The sequence below is a fragment of the Heteronotia binoei genome, chromosome 16 (genome assembly GCF_032191835.1).
Source record: "Heteronotia binoei isolate CCM8104 ecotype False Entrance Well chromosome 16, APGP_CSIRO_Hbin_v1, whole genome shotgun sequence".
Lineage (NCBI taxonomy): Eukaryota > Metazoa > Chordata > Lepidosauria > Squamata > Gekkonidae > Heteronotia > Heteronotia binoei.
Window position 1 is genome coordinate 35,828,597 of NC_083238.1, and position 13,020 is coordinate 35,841,616.

Here is a 13,020-nt window from a genome sequence, read left to right on the forward strand (position 1 = left end):
TATCCCACCCTCCCCGTCAAAAGCAGGCTCAGGGCGGCTTACATATTCATGTATAGTATAGAGTCTATAGACATGAGATATAAAAATACAATTAAGACATTAAAAACATAAAAATATTAAAAACATCTCAAATGCTATTGCTCTTTAGATGGTAATCTGTTTAATAAAGTGGATGGCTGCCTGTTCTGTTTTATATTAAGTTTAACTAAACTTAAAAACAAAAACTACTGGGTGAGGGACCAGCCCACCACGACAGTTAGCCTGAAAGGCGGGAACCAGATCGGTGGGGCGGGGTCAAAGACCAGAGGGCGTGGTTTCTCTCCCCTCCCAAATCGAGCCGGAGAAGGAAGGCGCGAGGATAACCGCCGCATCCCCCTTGGCACGCACGCGCGAGAGAGAGACGTTGGTCGGGGGGGGGGGGGAGAGCCTATAAAAGGCGGCCCGGGCCGTACGTGACCTTTCACCCGACGCCGCTTGACGATGCAACGCGGAAGTACAATGGCGGCGGCGGGGCCGGGCTGTAGTGGAAGCGGCGTCGCCTCCTCATCCTCCGAGGCCGCAGCGCGGCGGAGGCTGCGGATCCTTTTAGGCCACCTGCGCAGCGCTCCGGAGACCCACCTGTCGGCCGGTCAGTGCCGAGGGCGGGCGGCGGCGGCGGCGGCGGCAGCAGCGGAGTCTCCCCCGAGCACCCTCCCCAAGAGACGGTAGGTTCTCGGACGCGTGGCTGAGGAGGAGCGGGAGGAGGCCGCCGGGCGGCTGGCCGTGGAGAGCCGCGAGGTAGAGATGTGCTGCGTTTTTTCCCCTCCAGTCCCCACCCAGCGGGATAGCTGCTGGAGCGAGATGCTTGGCTAGCTCCATATATCCACAGGGCGGATGCAGTGCTTCCCACAGCAACCAGTGTGGTGCGGCCGTTGGAAAGATCTCGGGAGAGGTATTAAGGACGAGCAGGGGTCATTCTGTAGGAAAATAGGTGGTGGAGCTCATCCAGGGATTGTTATGCAGCTGCAGCTACTATTCAACGGACAAGGTAGGTAGGTGGGGAGGAGGAAGGGGAACCTTTAGAAAGGGTCAGGAGCTGCGCTCCTGTGAGCTCCTGCTTGAATGCGAGGCCTGAGGGCGGGCGAAGCTTGTTGGAAAGGAAGAGGAGACTTTGGAAACGGCTTCAGTCTCCTCAGGTCGGTGGTAGGCAATATTCCCTCTAAGCTGCAGTCTTGTGAGCAAAAATTCTACTTTGTGAGTTACTGGTAGGACTTTTTTTGTAGGAAAAGCTCAGCAGGAACTCATTTACATATTACACACACCCTGAGACTAAGCATGCTGGAACTGCATTCCTGTATGTTCCTGCTCAAAAAAAGCCCTGGTTACTGGAATTAAAGTTGTGAGCTACTGCATAAATTATTGTGCTCTGGGGGCATCCTTCCTGAGCTAAGACAAAAATGTGTGAGCTGGAGGCTAAAAATCTGTGAACTAGCTCACACTAACTCAGCTTTGAGGGAACACTGATGGTAGGTAGTCCAGTCTTAGAAGCCTCTCCCTGTATAAAGTGATTCTTCAAGTTCTGAAGTGTTTGCTCCCAGGTTAAGCTGCCCTGGGAGTGCAGCTTGAAAGGTGCAGTCCTGAGAACACCTAACAGGGAGCAAGCCTGACTGCTTCTTTAGTTAAATTGAGTTATGTCTTATCAGCCTAATGTGTCACTGACTAGCAAAGCAACAAATGACAAAGCTATAAATGCAAGATAACAGCCGAGATTTAAAATAGCGCCCAAGATAAAAACAAGTCAGGCAGGTCCGCTGAAGTAGCTTATCTTCCACCAAATGTCTTCCGAAATAAAGAAGGATGGACTTCTCAGTAAGCACTCATAGGATTGTATTGGTGGTCCACCTGACCCCAAAGCTAGTGTTCTTGCTCTGTTTCTCAAAGATCTTTTGCTCCATTTCTCAACAGTTGAACATAGATACTAAGTCCATTAATAGCTATAAACTAAATATGATGTGTGACTGGCGTGTTGAATAGGTGTGGGTATAGAAGGATTACCAACTTGACCCCAAACACCTCTGTTTAGAAATGAATCCCAGAAAGTTACTTCATCTTGAGTAAGCATACTTCAGTTGATCATCATCGGACTACAACCCTGTGTGCTCATTTGGAGAGAAGCCCAGTTAGTCAGCCTTAGATCCTGCTTCTAGGTGTTAGTGTGTGTTTGTCTGTTAAAAGGATTTGTGGGGCTGTAGACTTTTAACTCTGATGGTTTGTGTTTTGGAAATCCCAGACTTCAGTGAATTTTGCCCCTAGTTCTTGAAGCTGTAGGTCAAAGTTTGAATGCATTCTAGTGTGATCTTTGGTGTTGAAAAAGTAGTCCATCTTTGTAGATAGCTTTTGAAACAAAGTGAGGAAGTTTTGAAACAAAGCTGGTGCTCTCCTTCTGAAGAACTTGTGGTCGTCTTCACAGATTAAGCCACAAATCTTGCACTGTGCAGGAAAGGTGCAGAATTCAGTCTCCTGCCACTTGCCACTTAACTCCGGGATGTTGCACCAGAAGCACAAACAGTGGATGTCCAGATCCCTTGTACAGTGCACAAATTTGTGAAACTGAATAGTTAAGGGAGGGAAGGGGGGGGTCCTTGAAGTAGCAGTGATACAGAGAGGAAATAAATCAACTGTATCAGAGGCAGGCTGGAGTGATAGCAGTGCTGCGTGCTATTCCACTTTGGGCAGTAATGGTTCAATTCCATAGCAGGTTGTTTGGCCAGAGGTTGTATTTGCCACTGAGTAAATAATCACAGTCAGTAAGGGGGAGAGAGTTAGAAGGCCTTTCCTAAAAGTGACTCTGATGCTACAGCATTGTATTTTCTGCTTCTTCATCTTGGTTTTGCAGAAGTTGAACATGAGCCTTTGCAATTCTTGCTAAATAACCCCTGGTGCTGCAGAGAATTTTCAGTAGCACTGTCAACAGGTGTTAACTGCAGTGATGTGATGCTACTGTAGTAACTGGGTTTTAAATAGGTAGACTGGAAATGGCAAGGAAGTTAGGGTATTCATCTATACTTGCAGCTGAATTGAGAAAGGAAGAGATTTGTATTGCAGATATGTGGCAAACACCCACTCTCTCTGAGTATGCGATCACAACATTCCACCCCCACAGGAAGGAGAAAGAGCATTATTATGCTACTTAGAAGTATGTCTCATCTAGTATGTATTGTGTGGGCTCTTATCTAGTATCTGGTACAATAGTTCATCTTCAAATTCAGTCATCACAAACCAGAATTCTACTACTGGTGATGATATAACTACTTAGCTTATTGATTTGCTAGCATGTATCTGAAATGTGTGCTCAATTGGCTGTGGAGAAATTATCATGGAGAGATGATTTCACATGATTTCTGTGTAGTCCAGAAAGGAAAATGAAATGGTGACTTAAAGCACAGGCTGCTATGTTAGAGTGGAAGTCGATCCTATCTTTTGGATCAGGATTCCGGAATTCTTTGCGGTTTCCTTGAACAACAAATCCAGTACAGTGTTTTAGGATTTCCTAGTATGCGCTGACTGCCCTTTTTGTGGGGTTATGTGAAACATGTCTTTTTTTAGTGTTTTGAAGTAGTACTTGTAATCTTAGGGGCAAAGTAAACTCCAGTGGAGGGAACATTCTGAAGTGATAGGTGGAGAAACCTAAATGGACAGACTGGTTCATATTGGAAGATAAGGTGATCATTCAAGTATATAGGGTCTGGTTTACCAAGGACTTTGAGGATAGGAATTATACTGAACTTGCAAGAAAATGGTAAATCAAGGCTAGTATTAGTAGTTGTAAAAATAGATCTGGGTGTAGGGGAGCAAGAAATGGCCCTTCTCTTATAGTGCAGAATGTGTATAAAGCCTGGATATTTCATGCTTGAAGGGTTGAGACCGTTTTCCATGTTGAGAAGTCGTGGTGTTAAAATCTGACCATGGTTCAGAGAAATGCTAATATTTCCCTTCATTGTGATTTTGAGAGTCCTCAAAATGAGTTGAGAAGATGTCCTTCCCACGAGGCTTTTCGTTGCCACTCAGCCGATTGATAGGTGGATAAGAGCTTCTTGAACAGGCTTCAAGCTTTGTCTTTGCCATGGTCTCTGCAGCAGCTGCTCCATCTGTAGTCTCTGTTAAGCTGCCTAATGCCAACCTCTCACATGAAGTTGATTTTGATAACCTAAACCAGCTGCCTTTGTCAGTTTCTCCTGACCCTGTCTACTCTCATACTAACAATATATGCAAAGAACTTTTCTTCTCTCTCCCTTATCCTCCACCTCAGCATGTTGCATTTACCGAATACAATTTGAATAGGCTACTTGAAGTGTAGGAGCCTGTAATTTCCCTTGTGATAGTTTCAATGAGTTTGTTTCTAGAGCAAGTTTCAGCTTACTTTGAGCCTGTCAGAAGCACAGACAATGAACCGTCGTGTAATCTAGTTTAGGTAACCTTTTCCTGTTAGCTTGGGTTTTCACAATGTGAGGCATTGTTATCCAGGACGTTTAATAGCATAAGTTCCTATAAATCACAGTGGTTGCTCTCCCAGAAAGTAATCCATAGGTGCTTTTACAGTTCCAACCTGGTTGCGTAATAAAATCATAATCATAGAATCAGAGTTGGAAGGGATCTCCAGGGTCATCTAGTCTAACCTCCTGCAAAATGCAGGAAGTCCACAAATACCATATTTTTCGCACCATAAGGCGCTCTGGACGATAGGACGCACCTACCTGGGAGGGGGCAATCCGCTGCCTCCGCCTCTGATCCCGGTGCTTCCCCCGCGCCTGCCTGGCTCCAGCTTCTTGCAGCAAGCGCTGGGATCGCTCCCTCCGCCCTCCGATCCCAGCGCTTGCTTTAAGAATCACAGCTGAAGCCAGGCTGTCAGGCAAGGAGAAAGCACCCGCCCCCTCCGCAAACCCAGCGCTTCGCGAGCGCCGGCTGTGGAGAGGGGAGCGTGCTTCCTCCTTGCCTCGGAGTGCAGAGGCCGGCTGGCGAGCGGGAGCGACGGACCTGGCGGCGCTGAGCGGGGTGCCAAGGCCGTAGAGCATGGCTCTGGCGGGTGACTGGAGCGGGAGGGCGGGCACTGCGGAGGGGCTGAGCTGCACCATGCAGGCGTCGTGGCTGCTGCTGCCGCCAGCAGGGGGCGTGCCGGGGCCCGTGGCGAGGGCTGCGGGCGCGCTGCTGCTGTCTCCCGGCTGGCTCTGCATAGCTCCAGCCGGCGTCTCCCTGCCTTTTATAGGGCGGCCGGGGGTGGCACGACAGGGGGTGGCGGGCCGGGGGAGGGGGGTGGCTGACCGGTCTCCTTGGCAACCCCATTGAGCAAGGCCGGCTCCCCCGGGAGCGCAATCCCCCCGCGCCGCCCAGCCTCGGTCCTCCTTCTTCGGCCGGCTCCTGGCCGATGCCCCCCCCCGGGTGCCCCGGAGACTAACTGGAGGGAGGAGGCCCTCGGGTGGGACCAGGCGGGGAAGGAGGGCAGAGCTCCAGGAGGGGGAGGCCCAGGTGAAGCTCCCGGGCTGCGAGGGTGCCGCAGGTCGAGGGGCCAGGAAATCCTTGCGCCAGATTCCCCCCCCCCCCCCCCCCGCTTCCCCCGGGCCGAAGGGCAGCCCAGCCGGCCGGGAGGAGGCTCGCCCTCCTTCCCAGCCCTTGCTGGCTGCGTGTCTCGATTGGGCATTTCTCCGCTGGCGTTCTCCCTGCTGCCCCCCTCCTCTCTGGCGTGCCTCCTTCCCTTCCTCTTGGGCTCCCCTCCCCTTGGCGGCGAGTGTCTGGCCGGCTGGGTGCGCGCCTCCTCTGCCGCTGCCTCTTTCAGCCGTCTGCTCTCCCCGCTTTCTCGCCAGGATGCTGACGGAGAGGTGCCCCAGTGACCCGCCCCGGGATGCAGCACGCAGCGCCGGAGCAGAGAGCGTCGGCGAGCCGGATTTGGGCTTGGGTTCCGGCGGCAGCCGCAGCGGCCAGGCTGGGCGGCGCGGGGGGATGGCGCTACCGGGGGAGCCGGCCTTGCTCAATCGGGTTGCCAAGGACACCGGCCGGCCACCCCCCTCCCCCGGCCCGCCACCCCCTGTCGCGCCGGTGCCCGTGATCGAGCTGGTGTGCGGTGGCCGCCCTATAAAAGGCAGGGAGACGCCGGCTGGAGCTATGCAGAGCCAGCTGGGAGACAGTGGCAGCAGCAGCAACGCGCCCGCAGCCCTCGCCACGGGCCCCGGCACGTCCCCTGCTGGTGGCAGCAGCAGCCACGACGCCCGCATTGTGCAGCTCAGCCCCGCCGCAGCACCCGCCCTCCCGCTCCAGTCGCCCGCCAGAGCCATGCTCTACGGCCTCGGCGCCCCGCTCAGCGCCGCCAGCAGGTCCGTCACTCCCGCTCGCCAGCCAGCCTCTGCACTCCGAGGCAAGGAGGAAGCACGCTCCCCTCTCCACAGCCAGCGCTCGCGAAGGGGGCGGGTGCTTTCTCCTTGCCTGACAGCCTGGCTTCAGCTGTGATTCTTAAAGCAAGTGCTGGGATTGGAGGGCGGAGGGAGTGATCCCAGCGCTTGCTGCAAGAAGCTGGAGCCAGGCAGGCAGGCGCGGGGGAAGCGCCGGGATCGGAGGCGGAGGCAGAGGATCGCCCCCCTCGGAAGGTACGTACCTTCGTTCCATAAGACGCACCCACTTTCCCCCCATTTTTGGGGGGGGGGAGTGCGTCTTATGGTGCGAAAAATACGGTACCTCCTTCCCCCACACACCCCTGATGACCCCTGTTCCATGCCCAGAAGATGGCAAAAATCCCTCTACGATCCCTAGCCAAACTGGCCTCGAGAAAACTTGCTCTCTGACCCCAAAGTGGCAATCAACATTACCCTGGGCATGTAAGAAAGGACCATGAGAACTAAGCACTGATACAACCCTTCCTGCCCTCCCTCTCATGATATGCCTAAATTGACAGAATCAGCATTGCTCTCAGATGACCATCTAGCCTCTATTTGAGAACCTCCAAAGGAGGAGAGTCTACGACTTCCCGAGGAAACCTGTCCATTGAGGAACTGCTCTAACTGTGGTTCTCTGAGAGCCAGTTTGGTGTGAGAGTCAGTTTGGTGTAGTGGTTAAGTGTGCAGACTCTTATCTGGGAGAACTGAGTTTGATTCCCCACTCCTCCATTTGCACCTGCTGGAATGGCCTTGGGTCAGCCATAGCTCTTGCAGAGGTTGTCCTTGAAAGGGCAGCTGCTGTGAGAGTCTCTCAGCCCCACCCACCTCACAGGGTGTCTATTGTGGGGGAGGAAGATAAAGGAGATTGTGAGCCACTCTGAGTGGAGGGTGGGATATAAATCCAATATCATCATCATCTTTTTCCTAATGTTTAGCTGAAAGCTCTTTTGATTTAATTGCATCCCATTGGTTCTGGCCCAACCCTCTGGGGCAACAGAAAACAACTACGCACCATCCTCTGTATGTCAGCCCTTCAAGTACTTGAAGATGGTTATCATATCACTTTTCAGTCAGCTCCTCTCCAGGCTAAACATACCTAGCTCCAGACCCCTCACTTTGGTCTCCCTCACCATCTTTGTTGCCACCCTATGGACATGTTTCAGTTTCACTATATCCTTTCTTAAATTGTGGTGTCCAAAACAACACAGTATTCTAGGTGAGGTCTAACCAGACCAAAGTGATACCATTACTCTGTGTAATCTGGACACTGTAGTTCTGTTGATATGGTCCAAAATCGCATTTGCCCTTTTACCTACTGCATTACACTGCTGACTCATGTTCAGTACATGGTCCACTAAGACCCCTAGATCTCTTTTGTGTATTCTACTGCTGAGACAGGCTCCCCTATTCTATAATTACGCATTTGATTTTTCCTACCTAAATGAAGAGCTTTACATTTATCCCAGTTGAAATTCATTTTATTTGTGTTAGCCCAGGTTTCCAGCCTGTCAAAATAATCTCCTGTACCCTGACTCTGTCCTCTACCATATTTGCTAACCCTCTCAACTTAGTATCATCTGTAAATTTAATAATTTGGGCATCTTTCATAGATGAGGTTCAGCACGTTCTACATATTGGCTTGCATACAGTGATGCCCAAGCGGAAACCTAAATGGATGCAGCGCCATTCTACACACACCAGGTCTTGCGCAACAACACCTAGAACTTTCCTCTCTATGTATTACAGTGCCTAGACATTAGTTGCACAAGAAATGTAATTAGGAATATAGTAACTTTACCTTTAACTTTAATCTAGTGTGAGTAGTTGTTGCAACTTTTCTTGAGTTTCTGCTTGTGCAGGAGCTCTAGCACAGCAGGAATTGGAGCTGGATTCTATGTCCAAATATGCTGTTGTGACAGACTGTTTTGGTCCAAATACCACTTCTCTTTTGTTCACCAAAATATTCCTATTCCCCATTTTCTGCTGTTTCTCTCCTCTCTCTTGGATGACCAAAACTAAAGGCTACATGATACGCCCAATATGTGTTGGCCACAGGTGCATGACCAGGCTTGTGGGGGAACTCATCTTAAAAAGTACTCATTTTCTCAGTGCGGGGTGGGGGCAGGGAGAGAAGCTTCCAGTTTCCCTCACACCTTGTTTCTGTCTGGAGAAATGGCAGCAAAGGGGCTTTTTGCCCCTTTTCTCTGGATCCATGTGTCATAGAAAGAAGATGTGGAGCCAGAGAAAGGGGGCAAAAGCCCCCTTCCCCCACTTTTTTTGTTGATGAAAATGGCCTGGAAGGGAAATCAGAAATGCCTCCTTTCCACTCAAAGCACAAAGGGAATGAGTGCTTTTAAAGGGGAGTTTCTTCACTGTATGTCTGCTTATGAGTCTGGTCACACACCCATGACCCAACACACATCAAGCATATCATACAGCTTGGCCCTAAGATGCATGTGCTAAGGTGGTATAGAGTATAGGAGTTTGCAGCTTTCTTTCTAGTACCGGGTGTATTTGTAATTTTTCTTATAGAAAGCAAAAGTCTTTTATATTTTTAAATTATTTAAAAATCACTAACAGTACAACTTTATATGTTCAATTATAAGTGAAACATTTTACATTAAAGCAGTAAGTAAGTTTAAGCTTGTTCAGAAAATATTGTATATATTTCAATTTACCACCTTAAATTTTTGAACTTTTGAACTGACAAAATATTTTCCCGTGGCTTCTGGAAATGGTTTATCTATATTTTGGTTAATGATAAATTGGTATGTCTTGGTTGCCTTAACTATTCACGTAAGATTGTTTGAAACTCTACTATCTGTTCAGTCGTATCTGGCAACAAGGGAGGGAACATGCAGATGATCCTCAGCTGCTGTTTTCTGGGCCTAAATTTGAAACACTGAATTCTGAATCAGCTTTTTCAGGTTAAATATCCAATTCCATGGATTTTAGTAAAGCGGAATAACAATATTTTGTATCAAACTGTTGGGTAGTGATGGAGCATCCTCAATGGGAAGTTGCTTGGGTCATTAACAGATTCGTGTTTGACAGCTCCTTGGTACAGTCAGTTTCTTTCTTGAGAAACTCCTTGTCAGGCAAGTGTGTTGGTTCTGCAGTCTTTTAAAAATTATTACTACTTTTGTTGGATGGTTAGCTTGGTATAAGGTTTACAAAAATATCAAAAATATTGTGCAAAAACACACACTCTTGACTAATTAAGATACCAAAATGGGCGTTTGAGAGAGAACTTGGCTGGAGGTTTCAGTTGACATACGAGGAAGCTGCAGGAGCAGCGGAACGCAATCAAAGCCGGAGTTTGCGTGAAGGCAAGAATTTTTCCTTCAGAAGTCAACAAGCAACGGAGGGACTCCTGTGGAACTTTATTATTGAGTCTTAGTACTCTGTTTGGAATATTAAGAGACTGTGTGGGGTCCTCCCTGTAATACTGTATTTGAGACTCTTGTTTGTCTTTAATGTCTACTTTATGAATGCATGCCCACTTTTGTAGGCTGTTCATTATATAATATAATTTACTTTATTTTATATATATTAGTCAAGAGTGTGTGTTTTTGCACAATATTTTTGATATTTTTGTATTCTATATATTGTGCTGCCACTGCTCTTTTGCATGGTATGAGGTTTAGGTTGCATTCTTAAGTTGGCTACGGTGAGAATAGTAAACTAAACGAACAGCTTCACACAACATTATGAAGGCATTTCTGGTCTTCAGTTTTAAAATATATTTCCTTTGTTAGGCTGCAAAACCACACTTACACTTAGCATTTACTTCTATGTGGATTTTGACAAATAAGAGAAATTGAGGCCTGAAAGCTGCTTGAATTTGTAAGACATTCTGGAGTTTAGCAGGTGGAGTGGCTGATCATGAGGTGCATTTATGGTAAGCCACTTGTTCTGAGAAAAACACCATATTTTTTAATCCAAAAAAGGCAACAGTCCTGTCAGATACAGTCATTTTTCTATTGTAGTGTGGAACTCTAGAAGGCGGTTTACTTGAGGGTGGTGTAAGAAGTCTTCTGCGAAGCAGTCTATTATACCACAGAGATCGCTTCTAGGCATAACGCCTAAAAAGAATTTCAGATATTAAAGTGGTGTTGCAAATTTAAACGTGAAATTAAAGCTTAATGCAAGATATGCAGTTGGAATGCAAGATACGCATCCTGATTTCTGATCTAATGAAACTCCATTCAGCCCTTTCTATGAATGAGCTAAGCACTAGTGAGCTGGTTTTATTGCTAGCATCAGCCTGCTCTATAGAGAAATCTTAGCATTGACTCTTCTAAATAAAAGGGCTCCCTCATTCAAATAAGTGAAAACATTGCCACCCTGTGGGTGCGTCCTACTGCTTTGTGGGTCATATTTCCCCCCCCCCCAAGAGTATTTTTGTCTCCATCAATGAATTGTGAAAAATTACTATTCCTAGAATCTCATCCTGCCTTATTTGTTTCTTGGGGGAATGAGTGAATTCATATCTGGAAAGCTTTCTCCGCTTATGAGGGAGCATGATGAACCCTGCCTTAAACAAATGAAATGGCCAGCATAATTTCTAGAGCAGTCATGTGATTGTTCGGTGTTGGTGAGTGGGTTAATATTGATACAGCTAATTTGAGGTCTTATGCTTTCCTGGCCAATACATTGAGGGGAGAACAAATCACTAAAAAGGAAAACCTAAGGCAATCTGTAGAGCCACCCACTGATTACAGAGTAGTTTGCAAGCACCTTTGGGTGAGCTGTGCCAGGAAGAAGTCAATCCAAACACATCTGCATGTTTTATCACACGACACAAGCAAGAACATAGAAGCAAACCCAACATCCTCTTCAGCTGTATGAATCACTGGAGTACAGAGTGGTATAGGACTCCTGCAGCTATCCTTTTGACAAGAAAACTTAGATAGTTAAGTATCTTACCCAACCACCTCTACAACTGACTTGGGAGAGAAACCTCCATGAAAAAGCATGCTGCCTTAGGAGTAGTTGGATTCAAGTCCAGTAGTGCCTCAGAGACCGAAATTGAATAGAGGCTGAGATTTTGGGGGTATACGCTTTCAAGAGTCAAATAGGTATCTGAATCCAAGTGGGCAGCCGTGTTGGACTGAAGTAGTAGAACAAAATAGGAGTCAAGTTGCACCTTTAAGACCAACTTAGTTTGATTCAGAATGTAAGTTTTTGTGTGCTCGAAGCACACTTCATAAGACGAGGAATCCGGTACAGTGAGCAGAGCCACACATAGCTGGTAGGCAGTGGCTCAGGATGCAAAATGGTACAAATTTAAGATCCAATGACAGAATAGTAAAATTAACAAAATTCTGTCATTGGATCTTAAATTTGTACCATTTTGCATTCTGAGCCACTGCCTACCAGCTATGCGTGGCTCTCCTCACTGTACCGGATTCCTCGTCTGATGAAGTGTGCTTACAGCACACGAAAGCGAATAAAACTAAGTTGGTCTTAAAGGTGCAACTTGACTCAAATAGATATCTGGTGAAGGGAACTTTGACTCTCAAAAACTTATACCCAGAAAATCTTGTTGGTTTCTAAAGTCCTTCTGGATTTGAATCCAGCTGTTCTATTGAAGACCAATACAGCTGTCCTGTAAAACTAAGCTTGGGGGTAAAAGCACTAGGATAAGAAACAAGGAAGCACAGAGTTGTGCGTTAACAAAGGTTAACCCTGTAATCTCCCCAGTGGCTTACTGGGAAGAAAGGGTTGTCATGAGAAGCAGTAATTGACAAAGGCTTAGATGGATGTTAAAAGGATTTGATGTATTTACAAAATATAGGTCTGTGGTTGTCTATTAGCAATGATAGATGAAGGTTCGGAAGCAGAATGTTTCTAATAATTGGGTACCAGGGAGCAGTCAGCAGCTAAGGGGTGTTTGTGGGGTTCTCTATGGCATCTGATTGCCACTGCTGAAAACAAGATACTGAACCCAGAGGTCTGAACCAGCCCATCTAGTCTAGCTTCCTACCTCTATACACTGGGATATGAGAGTAAAAAAAGGTAAAGGTAGTCCCCTGTGCAAGCACCAGTCGTTTCTCACTCTGGGGTGATGCCGCATCATGACGTTTTCACAGTAGACTTTTTATGGGGTGGTTTGCCATTGCCTTCCCCAGTCATCTACACTTTAACCCCAGCAAGCTGGGTACTAATTTTACCGACCTCGGAAGGATGGAAGGCTGAGTCAACCTTGTACTGGCTACCGGAACCCAGTTTCCGCTGGGACCGAACTCAGGTCGTGAGCAGAGCTTGGACTGCAGTTTACCACTCTGTGCCACGGGACTCTTGGAATATGAGAAAGGGGGTCTTAAATCATGCTGTAGGAGTGTGTTAAAACTGAAGCAGAACTCACCTTTGCACCTTTTGCCAGTAACAAAGTGGGGCATAGGTCAAGAACTTACATTCTATGTCCTGCAGAACAGTTTCTAATTACACAGCCTTAGAACCACACAGAAGCACACTAATTGTGGGATTTGTGTTTGTGAGATCCTTCCTTGGCTCTCGTGATGAAACCAGCCACAACTACCAAGACTGAACTGCTGAAAGGCCTTTGCCAAAAAGCATTGGGAGCAGTCCCACCCCAAGCAATACCTTATAAGAG

General features: G+C 47.6%; 1 protein-coding gene across 1 annotated transcript in view; it reads left to right on the forward strand.

Moving 5' to 3' along the window:
- The first annotated feature begins 412 nt into the window (after positions 1-412).
- Positions 413-13,020, forward strand: part of AGPS (alkylglycerone phosphate synthase) — a 78,209-nt gene continuing 65,601 nt past the window's right edge. Inside the window, exon 1 of the mRNA XM_060256993.1 lies at positions 413-704. Coding sequence (XP_060112976.1) covers positions 481-704 — 224 coding nt within the window. The 5' untranslated portion in view covers positions 413-480. The remainder of the gene's footprint in view (positions 705-13,020) is intronic.